This window comes from Leuresthes tenuis, unplaced genomic scaffold, assembly GCF_036924035.1.
Source record: "Leuresthes tenuis unplaced genomic scaffold, fLeuTen1.0.hap1 SCAF_10, whole genome shotgun sequence".
Lineage (NCBI taxonomy): Eukaryota > Metazoa > Chordata > Actinopteri > Atheriniformes > Atherinopsidae > Leuresthes > Leuresthes tenuis.
In genome coordinates this window covers 31,239,886-31,260,996 of record NW_027325364.1, presented here as the reverse complement: position 1 = coordinate 31,260,996, position 21,111 = coordinate 31,239,886, and the positions used below count along the sequence as shown (strand labels likewise).

General features: G+C 39.6%; 1 protein-coding gene across 1 annotated transcript in view; it reads left to right on the top strand.

The window, feature by feature from the left end:
• hace1 (HECT domain and ankyrin repeat containing E3 ubiquitin protein ligase 1) overlaps positions 1-4,855 on the top strand; it is a 67,466-nt gene extending 62,611 nt beyond the window's left edge. Inside the window, exon 24 of the mRNA XM_072394933.1 lies at positions 1,004-4,855. Coding sequence (XP_072251034.1) covers positions 1,004-1,106 — 103 coding nt within the window. The 3' untranslated portion in view covers positions 1,107-4,855. The remainder of the gene's footprint in view (positions 1-1,003) is intronic.
• The last annotated feature ends 16,256 nt before the right edge of the window (positions 4,856-21,111 follow it).

Below are 21,111 nucleotides of genomic sequence, written 5' to 3'. Positions count from 1 at the left end.
GTATTTTTCTTTTTCCTGTGCACTATGATCATCGTCTGTTCAACTGTCAGTTAGTAGTGATTTCTCAGAGATTTCTTTTTTAAATGACCATGGCTATTTACTTAGTTCTTCAGTTTGACTTGAGCTTACATGTATCTTAAAGGTCAGTTTAGTTTTAGTTTAGTTTCAGTTTTAACAATAATCTGACTGTTTTCCTAACATTGTGAATATGCCACCCAGCTGGCCGTGTCTTCCACCTGTTGTGTGTTTCATTGTTCATTGGTGTGTGAAAAGATGCTGTTTTTGTTTGGGTTTTTTCTTAAAGGCTTAAAGACCTCTTACTGGTCTCTTATTATTATTCTGGAAAACACTGAAAACAAGTCCTGGTTTAAGGGAAATAAAGTCACACAGCATGACAGACACTGAATAGAGAAGGAGGTCAATTACTGAAATGTGATTCTCTGCCAGAATCTGCTGGATTGACAGATTGGTTTTTTTTTTTCCACTCTGTCTGATGACACTTTGTAGACACTGAACTTGATACTTTTAATTACAGCATTAGCACCATGTGATGTTCATGCTATTATAGTTTACACCGCTAAACCCTTTAAAGTGTACTAGTTTAACACAGTTGTTTAGATCAGCACGTTTTTTAGGTTTGACTTAAAATTACTGATTTGGTGCCATGCTTACTTTGCAGGCAGTGTAGCATATTTTATAAGCAGACTCCTTTAATGCTTCCAACTGTTTTAAAGAGTTCAGAATGGATTCTTTGACATACAGACCCAGTAGAAGTAACCACATCACGAAGCTAAGCTACAGATCCCTGTGCCCATCAGGCATTGGTGGCACTGGGTCGTGTCTTCATTGTACACTGCTGGCAAAGTCTCAAAGCAGGGAGAGTTCCAGTTAGAGACATCAGCTTCCTCCTCTTGCTACATTTTGGCTGTTATGACCACAATGTTCACTGGTGTTGACTTTCATTGTCAGTAATCACATCTTCTCTTCTCCCCCCTGTCAATAGTATCAACATGCTTAAACTCCCAGAATACCCAACCATGGAGGTTCTAAGAGACAGGCTGCTTGTAGCTCTGCATTGTGGGAGCTATGGATACACCATGGCCTAAACATCCTTACCTCCCTGCTGCTGAGGATGTCCAGGTTTACCGCCCCCAGCCTTAGGCGGGTATAGGAAATGGATAGATGGATTATTATTATTATTGTTGTTGTTGCTAATTTAGCATCACAAAAGACGAATCATAGACCAGAGCCAGATTTTGAGTTGTTTGATAGAAGTTGGTATAAATGCCACAAATACCAACAATTGTGACTTGAAGTCACACAATATTCAGAATGAAATGCATGTTTATCAAATGTCACATATATCAGTTCAGTTTAAGCAGCCTTCCAAATGGAACAAGAATGTGTCAGTTGAACATGCAGTCAATGGAATGACATCACATCATAGGTATAAAGTATCATGTTTCAGCATCGTCCCCTGCCTCCTCTGTCCCAGATCCCCACTTTTCGTTCTTTTGGATGTTTTTGAGCAACCAAAACCACTGGTTTAAGACACCATTACCTATATGATACCAAAATGTTTAGTTTGGTTGTTTTTTAAAACACTATTTTGAAATGTATTGATCTTTTCTTTTTTGGGGGGGGATTTTGCAAAAATGGTAAGGCCCTGTTAGTTTAGTGGCTGACAGCAGTGCACGAGGTCAGTTATTCTGTAGAATCTTAAGTAAAACTTCTCATTCACTGTTTGGTGCACTGCACACTAAGACCAACAGCTGACGGAGTGTTCTCATTATTGTGACTTTATTATAAATTCAGAATGCCACTAAAATATTTTTCAATCATAAAGTGGTTAATCTTTTTCTTTTGCCTGAGATGTGCATGCACAGAAACTGAAGTTTTTAGTTTTATCGGAGCCCAATATTTAATCTTTTCTATGTGAGTTCTGAAAACAGTTGAAATATTGACTTTCTGGATAATATCAATTTGTTATTAGTTTACTGAAGATTATTGAATAGTTACAGCCTCAGTCAGTGCTCGTGTATGAGGATACAGTGCAATGAAAGAAAATAAATTATGGGTGCACACAGATGTATGATTTACATCAGTGTTGTAAAGATGTTTATTGCATCATGTTCTCAGTCACAAACAGCAATCTTGTGCTATTTTTCTTCTCAAATTCGTAGTGTATATTCTGCTGGCATTTGTTTATGCAAAGAACCTCATTATGAAGCACCGCTGCTGTTAAAGTAGTGTTTGAAATGCATTAGCATTCCACTATATAGTAAGTAACACGATCTAGAAATATAGATATTCTCATTCTTCATCTGATGAATGCGTGGTTTCCATGGTAATGCAATGCACAACAGGCTTACTGTTTCAGTTAAACAGTATGCAAGTTTTGGGTCAGGAGAAATTTCAGGGAAATTGGCTGCTCTTTTAGATGAGAATGTACATCACAAGCTGTTAATTCAGCTCTGGTGAGTTCTGGTTGATTAAAGATAAGATAAAAATCTATTGTGGGTCAAACATTTTACAGAAGAAATACTGAAAAGATATTAAATAAATTTAACCACAATATCAATTTGTATTTTGGTTAAATTAGGTGATTAAAATGCAAAGATGAGGTTACTGACCAACTTTTAAGTGACAAGGTTATTCTTGTGAGGGACTGAGTCAGTGGTCAATATGAACACAGCCAGAATCCATTTCCACACCAGACATTCCAGCCTTATCTGATTCCAATAATGACAGTGTTGCAGTAGGATCTTTGGCTTCAGCCTGTTTATGTGTTTAACCTTGTTCCAGAGATTTGATTCCATCTAGCCGAAAGAGCACTATTGAAATAACCAGTGATAGCTGCAGTTTGCAGTCAAGGTACACAGTTAATCCGGAAAGTATTCACAGCTCCACTTTTTCCACAATATTCTGTTAAAGCCTTATTTCCAGATAGATCAAATTCGTCTTTTCCCTCAAAATTCTACACGATACCCATAAGGACAGAGTGAAACAAGTTTGTTTGAAATGTTTGCAAATTTGTAAAAAATAAAAAACAAAAATTAATCAATTACATGATGCTGCCACCACCGTGCTTCACTGTAGGTGTGGGATGAGCCAGGTGATGACCAATACCTGGTTTCCTCCACACATAACGCTTGGCATTCAGACCAAAGAGTTCAATCTTTGTTTCATCAGACCAGATAATTTTATCTCTCATGGTCTGAGAGTCTTTCAGGTGCCTTTTGGCAAACTCCAGATGGGCTGTCATGTGCCTTTTACTGAGGAGTGGCACTCTGCCATACAGGCCTGATGGGTGGAGTGCTGCAGAAATGGTTGTCCTTCTGGAAGGTTCTCCTCTCTCCACAGAGCAATGCTGGAGCTCTGTCAGAGTGACCATCGGGTTCTTGGTCACTTCCCTGACTAAGGCCCTTCTACCCTGATCGCTCAGAGTGGATGGGCCAGCTCTAGGAAGAGTCCTGATGGTTCCAAACAGATGGATGATGGAGGCCACTGTGCTCAGTGGGACTCTGAATGCCTGAATTCCCCAGATCTGTGCCTCAATACAGTCCTATCTTGGAGGTCTACAGACAATTCCTTGGACTTCATATCTTGGTTTGTGCTCTGACATGCACTGTCAACTATGGGACCTTTTATTGAAAAGTGTGTGCTTTTCCAAATCATGACCAATCAGCTGAAGTTACCACATATGGACTGCAATCAGGTTGTAGAAACTTCTGAAGGATGATCAGTGGAAACAGGATGCACCTGATCTCATTTATGAAGGTCATGTTTTATTTTTGGTTTTATTTTCAATAAATTTGTAAAAGTTTCAAACAAACTTGTTTCACTTTGTCATTATGGAGTGTGTAGACTTTTGAGGTAAAATATGAATTTCAATCTATTTGGTAATAAGGCTGTAACACTTTATGTTGTTCAACAAGTGGAGCTGTGAATACTTTCCGGATGCACTGTCTAATGAGAAAGTTGTTGGTCATTAGGAGTAGTTAAAACATTTTTTTGCTTTTTAAGGTAGCTTTGTTCATATTCAAACACAAAAAAGATGAACCCAAACTGATCAGCAAAATTGAAGTGCTGCTTTTTTCTAAACCATGAAAATGAATCACAATTTACCATCATTTGAAATAAGGGACCTTAACAAGGAAACACACTAAATAATTAAACTGCAGGAAAGACTTTACCAATCTCTGTCCTGCCCTATTTTTTACATTGTAGAGACAGCTACTGGCCCTCATTTCCTGAAGAATAAACATAAATAGATAGATAGATAGATAGACAGATAGATAGATACTTTATTAATCCCGAAGAAATTCAAGGTGTCTCAAGATTTACAATGTAGAATTTGTTGTAATTTTTAAGTCTTTGCTGTATTCTGTATTTTTATATCATGAATGAATATCAATATCCTTAAACTATAGTTTGTTTTGTTTGTATTTGTCATTATCTGTAGACTTTAATGAGAAACAATGTATAGTGGTCTACATTATCACTGTTTGTCTCGCAGTGCCAAAAAAATGGCTTCAATCCTTTTAAAATCATTCTTTTGAATTTTCTGAGAAAGCATGCTGAAAGAGATCATGTCATGAATGTATCACATAGATGTCTCTTAGTTTCCCCTCTTTATATTGATAAAGGGAGCTCAGACATGCATTTGATATTTCAAATGATGTATTGTTTTTAATTCCCTGTCTGAAATGCTTATGTACATAGATGTTATTGTTTATTGTAAATTGAGTCTTTATACTTGTACTGTAAATTTCTTCACCATCAAATGGAGTATTTTACCTTGAAGTGCATGTTGTGCTTTGAGAGCTTGTCCAATAAAAACTTGTTTTCGTAATCCAGTTGGTTTGGTGATCTGCAGATGCAAACTTGTTGATTCAAACATTTCAATAATTGGATGAAAAATTAGAGGTACAGTCATGAGAAAAATAAGTACATCCTCTTTCAGTTCTAATCTTAGTACTAGCACATAATAGAAAATCATATCATGAATGAATTAATTAAATCTTTATTGTCGTCATACATGAGTACAACGAAAATCAGCCCGTCAGCTTGCAAACGCATGCGCCAACTTTATGGAGTTGCACAGAGTGGGGACAGAGGGGCGAAAGGGGAGGAAAAAACACAGCCTCCAGACTATGCTCCTTTGGGAGTACAATGTGGGGCTGGGAAAAAAACCTCAACAACATCAAGAACAGCAAACATCAGCTCACCATCCAACATAGAACTCAAAACATAAGCAAACATTTGCTCGCTTCACACATAAAAACACAAAAACCACTTGAAGGCGTGGGATGGGGGATAAGCCCAGAGATTTGCTACGTCTGGCTCTAAACCAGTGTCTCAGTTCACAGGATGTCATCGTGATACCACAGCAGGTTGCCATGGAGAAGTCCTTGATTGGGTCCCAGTCGAAGTCAACAATCACCAGGTGTCCGTGAAAGAAGGGACAGGGGGGAAGTAGTTCAGAGTGTCTCGCAGCAGTGATCTCAGGGGTGTTTGTTACAGGGGGTTGTTCAAATTTTAAATCATGCTTTTTATTTCAACTTCTTCCAAGAGTCTGTTTACCCTAAGTACTCCCCCTACTGCGCCCCCAGCTATTACTGCTTCTTCAAATACAAAAATCCACTGACTGGACTGTACTGCCTCATCTGACACTTCCTTCACCATTTTCCTCACACTCTGTCAACTTACACCCAACTCCCTCAACAATGAGACAACAGACTTTGCAACAAATCCTCTACATCCCACTTCCACTGGACAGATCCTAACTTTCAATCGTTGCCGCTCTGCTTCTACCCCCAACTCCACATACCTAAGCTTTTTCCTTTCTTATGCTTCTGCTACTAATTCCTCCCAAGGAACAGTCAGCTCTATGAAATAGACTCTCATTCTGCTCCTAGACCACAAGACTATATCAGGTCGTAGATTTGTAGAGGATATTTCCTGGGGAACAACAAGCTTTCCTCCTAAATCTACCTGCATCTCCCAATCACAAGCATCCTCTAAGCTACCTTGCAGCCTTGTTGTCTTATTAACTTCTCCCCCTCTTGAAAACTGAATTGCCACTCTCTTCACCTTGGACCCTTCTAAATTTACCTGCCTTCATTTATCTTCAATACCCGCAGCTAAGCTTCTTTATACTTGGTTATGTTATCACGTATAACAGTCTTGTGACAGATCAACCTTACAACCTGACAAAATATGCCTTAGAGTTGCAGTACCTGAACATAATTAAGCTAGTGGGTCTCCATTTACCTAGAGTTTTAGGTTCTGGGGAGTTGGCAATACATCATATGTTGCCCCTATCAAAAATCTAATACTCCTTTCCTCCATACTCCACAGCTCTTTCCAACTCAGCTTTTTCTTCTCTACGCCTTCCCAATTCAACCACTGTCCCTGCTTAGCCTGAGCCACTGCCTTTGTACCCCTTAACATTTCCTCCTGAATACGAACCTGCTCAACAACTAGCTTTCTCCTCTTCTTGGGAACTGCTCTACTCCACCCACACCGGTTAGCCTGGGCCAAGCCCCAAGCCTACCCGGCCTATTTGAATATTACCCACAATCTCTGCATGTCTAAGAGTTGCTTCTGCCTCCTGAGCTGCCATTCTTGGATTCCATTTCCTCCCCTTGGTTGGGTTTGGAACCACCTTACTAACTACAACATATTTAATCCCTGCTAACAGGAGCTCTGTCCTAACTTTAGTACATTTAAACTCCTCTACTAGACGAGATACTGGGAGCTGGAGTATGTCTTTCCCATACAGTGCCACAGTACTTAAAGGGGAACTCCGGTATTTTTAGACCTAGACCTTATTTCTGGCATGAAATACATTTATCTACTCACCGAGAACAGTTTGGCAAAAGCCACTTCCTAAAGCTGATCTTTTCATTTTTTCTACAACAGATAATGGAATCTCATACACAGACAGTGGCCAAATCAACCAAGGAAACAATCCAAACTGCAGACACCACAGCTTCAACTTTCCTGGAAGCCCTGATTTATCTATTCTATCCAGTCCCTCAGCAATATCTTTCCGAAACTGCACTGCCTGCTCTCCATCATTCAAGTTTGCCTGATACCACCTACCTAAACTCTTTACTGCCGTTTCCCTAATTATTGGAATTGGAAATTAGGAAATCGTTGGATTTTCTTTCTGGGGAAACCTCGGGTATCCGACTCCAGCAGAAGTCCATTTTGGACTTGGTAGAAGAGGTGAAGGCTTTACGTCTTCTCAACGAGGAAAAGTACAAATGGATCACTGTTCTGGAGAACCGAGTGGCAGACTTGGAACAATATACCAGGATGAACGATGTAATCATCACCGGATTACGAGTCAAGCCCCGTGCTTCTGCCGGCGCGGTGGCAGGGCCCTGTCAGGCTGGTGAGCCATCGCCTGGCGTGTCTGACTCCACAGAGCAACAGGTGGCCTCTTTCCTCTTGTCCAAGGGGATAAAGCTGGACTGTGACACCGTGGAAGCGTGCCACCCGCTCCCGAGAAGAGGTAATAACAACAAACCAGCAATTATTATGCGATTTAGTAACCGGAAACACAAATCTGCTCTGCTAAAACAGGGCAGGATGCTAAAAGGGTCAGACGTATTCATTAACGAGCACCTGGCCGAGAAGAACGCTGACACTGCGAGGAAGGCCCGGTTCCTGAGAAAGCAAAAGAAGATCCAGTCTATGTGGATCATGAACTGTAAGGTCTTCATTAAGCTGAACAGAACACCGGTGGAGTCGAAGGTTCTGGTTGTTCGGGACATAACGGAGCTGGACAAATGCGATTGAAGTCGTTGAGGAACATTTGGATCACAGGTGATATCACTGTCACCATGTCACAAGTTACAGGAAGTGTTTCTTCATCATTTATGGACACAACACTAACACCTATGACTGTTAGTGCTGATAACCTGGAACTGAAAACATTCAGCTATACGGACTATAAATATCAGGACATGGAAGAGGATGTAGACCCAGATAATAACCTTCAATGACATCGTTGATAATTGCTGCTACTATACAACAGATCAATACAACAGGACAGTTAAAGTAGACAATAAGTTCTCAATCATACATTTCAACAGCAGAAGTTTAAATGCAAACTTTAACAGCATCAAAGACTGTCTGAGCCAGTTTAAACAGCCATTTAGCATTATTGCCATCTCTGACACCTGGATCAGCTCTGAGAAGGGGGCCGACTTTGACCTGGATGGTTATGAGTTCAATTGTATCAGCAGAGAAGGGAAAACTGGTGGAGCAGTAGCTGTGTATGTGAACAGAAACCTAAAGTAGAAAATAGTAGAAAACATGACCAGAGTGACTAAAGATGTATTTGAGTGTATAACAGTTGAAATATATATGGAAAAAAACTAAAAATATTATTGTTCGTTGTATACACAGAGCTCCTGGTTCTAATTTGGAAATATTTAGAGAATGGTTTGAGCAAACATATACAGTTACATCTCAGAAGGTCTTTTTCATCTGTGGTGACTTTAATATAGATCTACTTAACTCAAACAATCATAAACCTACGGAAGAATTCCTTAAAGGGGAACTCCGGTATTTTTAAACCTAGACCTTATTTGTGGCATGAAATACGTTCATCTACTCACCGAGAACAGTTTGGTGAAAGTCGACGTCCTTCGGAAGCTATTTAGATAACTCGCGATCTGCATATATCCATATAACGGAGTGAACGGGGCTTAGACGATGCAGCCTCTAAATAAGGCATTATCTGTCTTTATTTCACCAATACTTTAAGAAGAATGAATGAATGAACGTGTACTATAGCTCTGTTAGCTCATAGGTGCTGTTTTATGGCTACTTGCGGCTATAGGAGAGCTAACGGAGGGATTTCTACACAGGCACTCTACTGGGACGACGTCAACGAGTTATTGGACAAACCTCCCAACGATTACAGTATTCTTTTCAACAATAAAAAACTTAAAATGCAAATGTTCCAAATTATTACGCACAACTGAGTTTCAAAACATTTTGTAGGTTGTAAAGACTTGAAAATGGTAATTTGTTGAATTTGTAGCATATTTATTGAAATCAAAAGCTATTTAAATAAAAAATCTTAACAGGTCAAGTTAGATTTTAACATAAGACTACTTATTTGACAGCAGCTTCACAATTCTTGCATCCATTGAACTTGTGAGTTCTTGGAGACTTTCTGCTTGAATTTCTTTGCAGGATGTCAGAATAGCCTCCCAGAGCTGTTGTTTGGATGTGAACTGCCTCCCACCCTCATAGATCTTTTGCATGAGGATGCCCCAAAGGTTCTTAATAGGATTGAGGTAAGGGGAGGATGGAGCCACACCATGAGTTTCTCGCCTCTTATGCCCATGGCAGCCAATGATGCAGAGGCATTCCTTGCAGCATGAAGATGATTTTGTTACGGATGGTCATTTTCACACCTTCAGAGACCCTAAAGGGGGCCAACCAGCTCTCTTCCCATGATTCCAGCCCAGAACATGACTCCGCCACCTCCTTGCTGGACATGGTGGCCGTCCTCCAACCATCCACTACTCCATCCATTTGGACCATCCAGGGTTGCACGGCACTCATCAGTGAACAAGACTGTTTGAAAATTAGTCATCATGTATTTCTGGGCCATTTCTGCTTGTGATCAGTGGTTAGGGGTGTCCGAATAGAAGGTTGATGCATAACTGCAAGCCTCTGGAGGATCTTACACCTTCATGTTCGCAGGACTCCAGAGCAGCTTCAAATACCTGTTTGCTGCTTTGCAATGGTATTTTAGCAGCTGCTCTCTTAATCCGATGTATTTGTCTGGCAGAAACTTTCCTCATTGTGCCTTTATCTGCACAAACCCGTGTGTGGTCTGAATCAGCCACAAATCTCTTAACAGTACGATGATGGCGCTTAAGTTTTCGTGAAATAGGTTTTCATTCCTTGTCCAAGGCATTCAACTATTTCACACTTTTCAGCAGCAGGGAGATTCTTTTTCTTTCCCATATTGCTTGAAAATGGTGGTCTGCTTAATAATGTGGAACATCCTTCTTCAGTAGTTTTCCTTTAATTGGACTCACCTGGCAAACTAATTAACACAGGTGTCTGCGATTGAGTTCAGTGATCCAAAGAGCCCTGAGACACAATACCGTCCATGAGTTTAATGGAAAAGAAAAAAATGTAAGTTTTGTGGCACTTAAATACAATTTGCATACATTAGGAACACATTGTATAGCAATTTGGAACTCTATTTCACAATACCCCGGCTCTGTTAATCTATTTTTCACTGACAAAATGCTTCTTTTAACTTCTGCACTCTGCTGCTCGAATAATTCCTTTCTCTCCCCTGACTCACAAACCCCAAACAAACATGTCAGTCTGAAAAAGCTCTGACCTTCATTCACTCCCATCAGCTTTCTTTACTAAGATTAGCTTCTCTTTTCATTCAGTTCAAGACTTCGTATACTGAGGTTATATGTTAATTGTGATTTTTATGTGTGTGTATTTAAGCTGTATGTACAAAATCTATGTGTGCTTTAATTATACAATAAGCAGCAAAAAGAATGAAGAGAGTCAAGGGATGGAATGAGTTGGAACTTTCATTTTCACACAAAATAACTTTTTCTGATCCACACACAACAGCATGATTTCACACACAGAAGCACAAATTAACATAATCAAACCGGTTCACACACGCACACCAAGTCAGCAGTCAGTCAGTCATTATTCAATTCTTCACAATTTTAAATTGTTTGGTTCCTTTTATTTATTCTTTTACTTTTCAGGAGATATCGTCATAGACAATGACGAAATTTAAAATATTTGTTTTTCTAAACCTTGTGGTTTATCCAGGGAATCAGAAGAAGCTGACATGCACTTTATCAGCCTCACTTGTGACCTCTAATGATATCTCCTGTGACCAATTCATGATCCAATTTAAATTCTCTTCTTAAAATATTTTCTATACCGATGTCAAAGATAACTTCAAATAGTTCTAAGTAGAAATATAATAATATAGTAATATAAAAATATATATTATATATTTATAATGTATACTATTATAATAATAATATTAACATGTATATTAAAAAATGCCCCTATAGAACTGAAATGCATTTTTAGAGTTTTCTTGAGATACTTATTGATTCCATCCAACATTTTAGTCCTCAGGTCAAATTGATCCTCAGTATCCGTCTGCTCCTTGACTAGATAAATAAAATAAAAATAATTTTTATATATAATTAATAACTCATGCGTGCGTTGGTTCATGGGTGATCACCCTTTTGTGCACTAAAGGTTGGCCCTTGGCACCGAGACATCACCATGAGCAAATGCTTTATGTCCTCTGGCTACACCCTGCTCTCCAAAAGCCACAATTCCAGTTATAAGCTCATCGTCTTCATATCCAGCCGGTCCCAGCGACTAGTTTTTCATTCACAATACAAAGTACACTTGCATCATCTCACATTACAGCACGGCCGGCTTCCTCCACAGCCACCTGCTTCACAGACACATCTCACAAGCTGCTGTTTGCCTAATTATTGTCCAAATTCAAACACTCAGCACCTCTGTGCTCAACAATTATCCTAAATCATTTCAGCAGCCCTTCTGCACAGAGGAATTAAGAGGCTACGAGAGCGAGCTCATCTAACGAGTACATACAAAGTCAAATAAGGTCACAGTCAACACCTCATACTGGGTCAAAGGCCAGAAAGTAAAAGTGTATTTTTAAATTAGATTTAAAATCAGCAAGTGAAGCAGCCTGTCTAACGTGCATTGGCAAATTGTTCCACTGTTTTGGAGCTGCATCAGACTATCAGCAAAGCTTTACCACCTGAGTGTGAATTGCCTTTTTGGACCAAGTAAAAGCTTCTGGTCTCCTGACCTGAGAGAGTGAAATGGTACACATAGGTGCAACAGTTCAGTAAGATAATGCAGAGCAGAGTCATTAAAAGATTAAAAGAATTTTAAAGTGAGCTGAAAGCAAACTGAAAGCCAGTGAAGTGAAGTCAAAATTGGGGTAATGTGCTTGTGCTCGTTTGTATCAGTTAAAGAATTTACCAGCTGTTGCCAATAGTTATAAAAGCATGTATCACTGCTTCAAGGTTGAGTTTGGACAGTACAAGCTTGATTTATGACAATAGCCTCAATTATAAAATGCAGACATTTACCACTGTGTTTACATGGCTATCGAGATTTAGAGTATGTCCACTTTCACACCTACCTTTGTGATCATGGATTTCTCATATGGGACCAGAGAGGAAAGGTTGATGTAGGAGGTGCTAATGCCGTTATGTCTAAACAACATGACTTCAATCTTGCTGTCATTAAAGTAAAAAAAAAAATCATGTCAATCATGCAGTCAAGGAGAGGCTGGACAGAGCAAGCACCAATGTGCATCTGTGGGAAATAAACTTGACAGTTGTCTGCATAAAGATGGAAGGAAATACTATGTCTAATACTATGTCTAATAGAAGAGGTCCAAGAATGAAACCTTTTGCTAACCTTCAGGGAAGGGAAGCAGAGGTGGAGGTAATACTGCAGTACATGTACATCTACATTCATATACACATATATACACATATATATATATATATATATATACATATATTATGGCATGCCGTTCAGGAAATTAATCTTTGAATATATGGAATGAAACTTTGAATATATTGAATGAAACTCTGAATATATTGAATGAACCTTGAATATATGGAATGAAACTCTGAATATATTGAATGAACCTTGAATATATTGAATGAAACTCTGAATATATGGAATGAAACTCTGAATATATTGAATGAACCTTGAATATATTGAATGAAATTCTGAATATATTGAATGAACCTTGAATATATTGAATGAAACTCTGAATATATTGAATGAACCTTGAATATATTGAATGAAACTCTGAATATATTGAATGAACCTTGAATATATGGAATGAACCTTTGAATATATTGAATGAAACTCTGAATATATTGAATGAAACTTGACTGACGTCAGACTTCACGGAAGTGCCTGCAGCCATCTTGTCTAAGGTGTGGATACTGTGGCGAAAAGCGAATGACAATTAGTCAGTCCGCTCGGAATTTTGTAGGATGAATATTAAAGTATGAGGATATCATTAACACACTGGCGAATGCATGTACGGGCCAAAATCCTCCGGATAACCCTGCGCGTTCTTCTAACGAAGAAGTCGTGGCAGACTTACGACATCAGGCCAACCTCAGCATGCCTTCAACCTCTCAGGAGTGCCCCAAAACGGCAATTCAGGCTATATATTGTTTAGATACAATAAGAATCACCCACATTCATAGACCAATGCAGGCTGAATATTTAGTTAAGTAATGAACGTATATGATGATCCGTGACACAATGTCCACTTTGGGCACGATGCATTTGTCTGTCCGCAATCTGCTGTGAGTAACGTGAACAAAGCTGTGTCGCGGATCATCAAATATATTCAAAGGTTCATTCCATATATTCAAGGTTCATTCAATATATTCAGAGTTTCATTCAATATATTCAAGGTTCATTCAATATATTCAGAGTTTCATTCAATATATTCAAGGTTCATTCAATATATTCAGAGTTTCATTCAATATATTCAGAGTTTCATTCAATATATTCAAGGTTCATTCAATATATTCAGAGTTTCATTCCATATATTCAAGGTTCATTCCATATATTCAGAGTTTCATTCCATATATTCAAGGTTCATTCAATATATTCAAGGTTCATTCAATATATTCAGAGTTTCATTCAATATATTCAAAGATTAATTTCCTGAACGGCATGCCATAATATATATATATATACATATATATATATACATATATATATATATATATACACACACACACATATAGCGATATATTATGTCAAAGGATTATCAGGGGGGCATGCCCTGCAGGAACAACACCTCTCTACTCAGCTTTCAGACTAAAAGGACAAAGACTGCACACGGAGAGGTAGCAGATAAGTGTCATGTTCTATGTTTTCTTTGCCTCAGTTTCTTTTGCCCTGCCATCAGCTTCACTCACGTCACCTGTGTTTCTCCCCTCAGCTGTACTCAATCACTAATCACCTTCCCCTTATTTAGCCTCCCAGTTTGTCCATGTTCCTTTACCAGATCCTTACCGTCACTGATGAAGTCACAGCCATTCATGGCAAGTCAGGTTGGTCCTTGTTTCGTTCATAGTCGTAGTCAAGTTTCAGTTTTTTGGTATTCTGGCTCAGCCGCGCTTTTTGTTTGGATTTTGTAATAAATCAAGTTTTCATTTTGAATATTTGCATCTGGGTTCTCCTTCACCACCACGCCACACACCCTGTGTGACAAGAAGGAGGGATCGCAGTGCTTGTCAACAACACAGGGATAATCCTGGACAAACCACTGAGACAGAATGTCTCTGCACCCCAGTTGTTGTTGATTTAATAGGGCTATCCACAAATACTTTGCCAGGTTTGTCTTAGATCACACGTCTAAAACTGTTTACAATATTTTGTCACATTAACTGGCTCTGAGATCCAATACTGTATTGATTTAATTTGGAAAACCAAATATAATTTACGAAATATCCCCCAGCTGAGCTTTTAAATGCATGATACTTTTTAGTTAAGTCCACATGGTGTCATCTAATCAACAATAAACAAACCAATTTATTTGATCAAACAAACATCTTGGTTGAGGCATTTCATTAATGAGGAAACACTCATTCTTCTTTCATACTTAAAGTCACTGAATCTATTCAAATACAAATTGCAGATAAGGTTGCATTTTGGAAAAGCGTAAAACATTATCTTATTGACCAAACACAACTTTCTGCTGTTGCCAGACCATTTTGTAAGCCACAAATCCACCCTTTGCCATCATGCTTCTGAACCTCCAAAGCATCACCGCTGCAGAATTGCATCAAGCAACATACTGAATAAAACGGGTTTAAAGTCCTCGTAACACATCAAATCTTGTTTCTATTCACTGCCATTCACTACCAAATTGAAAATTAATAACAAAGTAATTAGGAGGTGGCGGAGTCAAAGTAACAAAAATAACAAGAGAAGATTTGGTTCAATATTTGATGCTAAAGATTCAGACTAACTAATGAGTGGCGGATTGGAGAGGGCAGTGATTTCAATCTGTTGCACCACAATGGTGAAGGAGACAGGCTGACCAGATCGTTACGATGCCAGCTTGTAATACTGTTTCACCAGTGAACCCACTTTCAGATAGCTGATGATTTTGCAGAGAGAGAGAGAGGGCGGAGAATGGGGGGCAAACTGACCAATCATGGTTTGATTTCAAGTGGGCGGGGAAAAAAACTAAAGATCGTAGGCCTTCCTGAAGTCTGAACATTGGAATCTCGGCAGAGTGGTGAGAGCGGTTGGTTGAGAGACAAAGTTAGTTGGTTGAGAGACAGAGGCCATTTCTCAATACCAAGTATGCCAAGTACGTACTTCTGTACGTGCTAGTATGGACTTGTTGGAACTACGGACTTCTGAGGACGCGAGTACGCTCATTGTGCATTTGGAATGGAAGCATACTTGATTACATCAAATACGTCGACGTTGCCGCCAAAAATATAAAAAACGATCGTTTTGGATCTTTCTGTTCACTGCAGCCTCTCTGCTTGATGCCCCGTTTGCACAACTGCAAAGTAATATCAAAATCAAAACATCTAGGATAAATCGAAAATTGACCGAGCTGTGATTGCAGTTGCTGTTGGAATGTTTTATTTTAAAGCTGAAGAGGAAACAGTGAGGCTGAGGAGGGAGATATGGAAGCTAAGAGCAGGAGGCTAATAGCATACCTGTCAACTTCGGTAAGTCCCCCCCATGTCTATTTTTTTTCAGTATTTAATCATTTTATATAATAGAAATATAAAATAATATCTTATATAATTATAATAGTATTATTATATAATATTTATTTATGTAATATTATTATAATATTTAATAATACAAACAGTAGAAATCAAGTACTTTTTGCACTGTTTGTATACTTTTACATCTCAGGATAATCAGTCCAGCTTTAGATGGATTTAAACAGAAAATCAATGCAATCAGTTTGATGTAATAATGAACAAGCATGATATTTAACTTAAATTATTTAATACACAAACATGAATACATGAACACACCTCATCAGCTAGCTGAAAAAAATTCAGGTTTAGTTTAACTTTTAAGGTTTCTGTACAAAATGATACAAAATCTCTCTTTATTTAATTTCTGTCTTAACACACTGCATTTTGTATGGTGTGGTGAGACAGAAATAAATAAATAAATATTTTAGTTGTAAAATTAGTCTTATTCTAAGTCTCTCATTTTTTCTATGTCAACTGCCACTGTCTGCCGGATTGTCCACAATGGGGTGGAGGAAATGATGACCATCCTCCACAGAGTCATTAATTTTCCCAAACCAGAAGAGCTGGAGGAGGTGGGTGCAGGATTTGCACATCTTGCTGGCCATGAGGGGTTTAAGTTAAGTTTTAAGTTATGACTTTATTTGTCTTGAAGATACATGAAATACACGAGATTTGTCCTCCACATTTAACCCATCCAGGTTGGCACTTGTTGAACATGCACATGCACGGGGTCACACACTCATGGACAGATGCCATACACTGGAGCGGTGGGCTGCCAATCACAGAGTCCAGGGAGCATGAGGGTACGATGCCTTGCTCAAGGGCACCTCCGCCGTGACAAGGAGGTGAACTGCCACCCCTCCAGCTGTCAGTTCACCAATCTTTGAGTGGCGAGAGTGGAAATTGAACCTTTATTGGACCACACTCACCACTGAGCCACAGCCACCGTGCTGTTGGTGCCATTGATGGACGTCACATCAGAATTGTTCCTCTTGCAGAGCCACAAAAGAAAAGCTACATTAACAGAAAGCTTTTCCCCTCCATAATAATGCAGGGTGTGTGTGATGCTAAGGGAATCTTTCTTGATGTGTACATTGCAAACCAGGCTCAGTGCATGATGCGCTTGTCCTACGACGATCGCCCATGTACAAAAAGGCCCTTTATCCATCATCTGGGTTCTTTCTGCTGGGAGACGGTGGATACCCCTGCCTGCAGCATCCTGTCTGTGTCATCACCCCATACCGAAGGCCTGTAGCAAGTAAGTGGTCATTTTGCCTCCAGTCACACACAAGATACTGCTACATTTATTATTGTGACTCAGATATATTCAACTTATTTTTTTACATTCAGGCCAAGTGGAGGAAAGGTTCCACAGGTCCCATGCAAAGGCCGGAAACATCATCGAGCGCACCTTTGGCATGCTTAAGACACGCTGGAGATCCATTTTCTTGGAGATTCGGCCCATCTTTGCATCCTGTTGCATCCTACATAACATCTGTGTAACAGCAGATGACATCTGGGATCCAGAAGTGGAGGAAGAGGAGGACGGAGGTGATGATGATGGAGTGGATGAACCAAATGAAGGTGCTGGCCACCAGTCAGGCAGTTTCTTCCGAGCCAGGCTTGCAGCCCGAGTCTCTGCCCCTGCAGAGCAGCCTCTGTGTCTCAATGAACACGACTACATCTAAGATAAAAATGTTGGTTATATGTTGTTATATACTGTTTGTTGTCCATTGTTTGAAATACTTAATAAAACTATTCTGTCTCATGTGTAATATATATATATATATATATATACATATGTATTTGTATGACTTCATATAAAGACAATTTATAAAGTACCTCCACATGAAGATGTGTATTTACAAAATCTTATTTAATTTTCCCACAAGCTTTTGAGAGGGATATCTCTCTGCCCTCTCTTCAGCTGCTCTCTCTCTCCTCCTGCCTGGCCAAAGCCTCTCTCTCTCTGACTCTCCTCCCTCAAAAACTCCAACACCTCGCTTTCCCTCTGGATGAAGCTGGATGATGGGGAAGAGGCCAGGGTATTGACTGTGCCACCTGACGAGGAAGTCAGATTTGATGCCACAACCAGAGGCAGACTGATAGAGTGCTGCCCCTGGAGTGCAGCATTCATCAGACTATAAAGCTGCCAGTTGACAGCAGTCACACCACCGGCCTCTACCCCTCTGCCTGTTGGTGGGTCCCTAAGTTTCTGAAAAATTATTTCAGCAGGAAAATGACTGAGAAAACAGCTTTAATATACTGGCTGTAAATAAGAAGATGAATATTCTGTAGACAGAATAAGATCATTTAATTAACCAGATTACCTTGTATTTATTTTTCAGACTTTTTTTTTTTTTGCTTGTTTGCAGGTGACTTTGAGCCCACTATTAGCAAGAAAGTCCCTGAAAGACAAAAAAACATTCAAACAAACAGCAATTTCAGTAAAGCATTAATCATTCTACATGTCGAAAGTGCTTCCAAGCCCCCTGTAAAGATACAGATACACTAAGATGAATACTCACTCCCACCCGCCTTTACAGGAGTTGCGGTGGCCCGTGAAAAGGCTCTCGTTGGCCGCACACCACTCGATGAGGGCCCGAGTTTCTTCATTTGTCCCTTAAGAAAAAAAATCCAAATGAATTCTAATCCACAGAAAAAAAAGTGTAGTGTATATGTATGTAATATATGTACTCCTGCATCTAACATCTAAAGCTAATCATTTGAATATAACTGTTAGCTGTTCAGCTAATATTCAGCTTGTATTTTCTGAAAACGTTAAAGTCGTTTTTAGAAACGGCTTCAACTTCATCAAGCAACCACAAAGTTTAAGGAAAACACCAAACAAAAAACGTTGTGTAAATAAGAGTACATAAATCAGAAATAAGAGTAACATTTCCAAACAGAACTTACAGTTCTGTGCTTTCTCCTCTGCCATCTTCGCCTGTGCCGCACTGCTTTCTGGGACAGCAAGCTGTCACCACAGAAGCATCCTTGATAAAATGGGCGGAGCAAGTACACATCCGGGAACGTGGAGCGTACTTGCATAAGGCGCATTCGGACAGAGAGTTCTAAGAATGCAGTTCTAAGAACTGTCCACCTCAAATTTAGTTCTAAGAACTGCCCATCCCCAGGGGAACTGTTTCATTTTGCATTGGCATATCAGTCAGGGACCTTGGTTAGGACTGATGTGACGCAACCGTCTGCGACAGTGACGTGTTACTGTAGCGCCACAGTAAGGAGAGAAGAAAACACCACCACCAAGAAGCTAACATGGAGAGCGAGGAGGCCACCGTGTTCATGGTCTGCATGACGGTGATATTAATCATGAACGATCACATCAGGCGTCTAGAAGAGCACACAGCGAGAGTCAGGAGACAAAGAATCAAGCAGCGGGCGATACTTCTTTGTTTCATGGAGGAAAGAAGGAGAGCAGAGCGCCACAGACAAAGGAGCGGACATGCGCCGGTTGTGTCCGTCATATGTGTTCCTATGGAACCCAGAAGAGACCCTGCCTCGGAGAAGGAGCTAAAATGGTTACAGCAACTGAGGGCCATGGTCCCTAGGCCCTGTATGTCTGAATGCGTTAAAAAAATGGCCTACTTCCTGAAAGGGTTATAGGAACTGCAAAAGGTTCCGACAGTGGGAATGCTCCTTTGAATTGGAACAGTACTTGGTCCTTAAGTGATGACGTTTCAGAAGTATACGAGTACACAAGTACAGACAAGTATGCATATTGAGAAATGGCCAAAGTTAAATGGCGGAAGACAAGCGTGACGTTGTGGCTAGCTTGATAGCATCACATTTTTCAAGGCGGCCTTTCACAGAAAAACTTCAGAAATGGAATTAAAAGAAAATGTTAAGAAAGTGGAAAGGCATTTCAAGACCGAAAATTATCATCGATATCCATGGACGACGGGCTGTAAGAAAAAAACAGGCTGTACTGCTGGAGTTGTTTACTTTTTACAACTGACAAGTCATCCACCTGGGTCAGCGGGGGATTTGTCGCCCATGTCAGGACTTCTTTTGGATAAATGCATTAGGCTCCTCAAATACCTCTGAACTAAAACCTGGTAGGGAATATATCTGTTGAGATTATTTTGAGTTATAAAATGTCACACAGGACTGCATGCTTGCTTGCCTGTTTGAGCATAGCATTCATTGATAAAACATATTAGGATCCCCCCCAGCTTTCTTAGTTTTGGTGCAATCTGTTGGTTTCCTTAGCTAGGATATACATTTTTTTAATTGGCTCTATATGAATTAATTGGATTATGATTACAATGAATTGAATTCCAATTGGCTTGAATTGGACTATATTACTTAAGTGCCTTGAGATGACAATTGTTGTAATCTGGCGCTATATAAATAAAATTGAATTGAATTGAATTGAACATTAGCATACGTCTCTCCTTTTAAACATCTCTGTATTGAATCTTTTTAGGATGTTTGTACACCAGTTTGCTATCTATTTGTTAGAACAAAGACCAATACCAAAAATTGGTTCTATTAGCATCTGACCGTTATTGTGTCTAAATTGAATCTAAATAAAATGAGTTTTATCCTTTCCATTCATTGAGATGTATCCACTGAATCTATCATTAGAGTAAATCCATCTGATGCACAGCTGGAGCTGAAAAATATTTCAAACAGCATGTCTCAGGCTATGAAATGGTACAAGCTACGCAGTGCTTTTTTCTCAGTCCCACATATTCACACACCGATAGACACATCTGAGGCAAAATGGGATTCAGTGCGTTGCCCAAAGACACTTCAACATGTGGTTCAAGGAAGGTGGGAGTCAAATCATTGACCTTCTGATTGGCAAACAACTGCTCCTCCTCCTGAACTACAGCCACCCCATATATTTAACACTCCAAATATCTCATATTCATGCAACATTTCATCAGTTGTTGCAGCCAGAATTGGGGATCACCAAACAGACTGAAGGCGCCTGATAATTTCCCCCCTTGTGCATTGGGACTTACCATGCTTTTTTGCACTTCTTTCTATCCAAAAATAGCTTTGCCTCTGTCTTATGCTAGAATAAGAGAAGAAAGAATTGTTAAAGGACATGGTCCTCTGCTGCTCATGCAGGACTCAGAAGGGATCCTTGTTGGGACCATGTTTAGACCAACATGGCTGATGCTTACAAAGCAGTCCCCCATCTCCACCTTGGACAGTCTGACCACCTCTCTTTGTTTTTAATCCCCAAGTACTCATCACTCATCAAATGTGTGAAACCCACAGT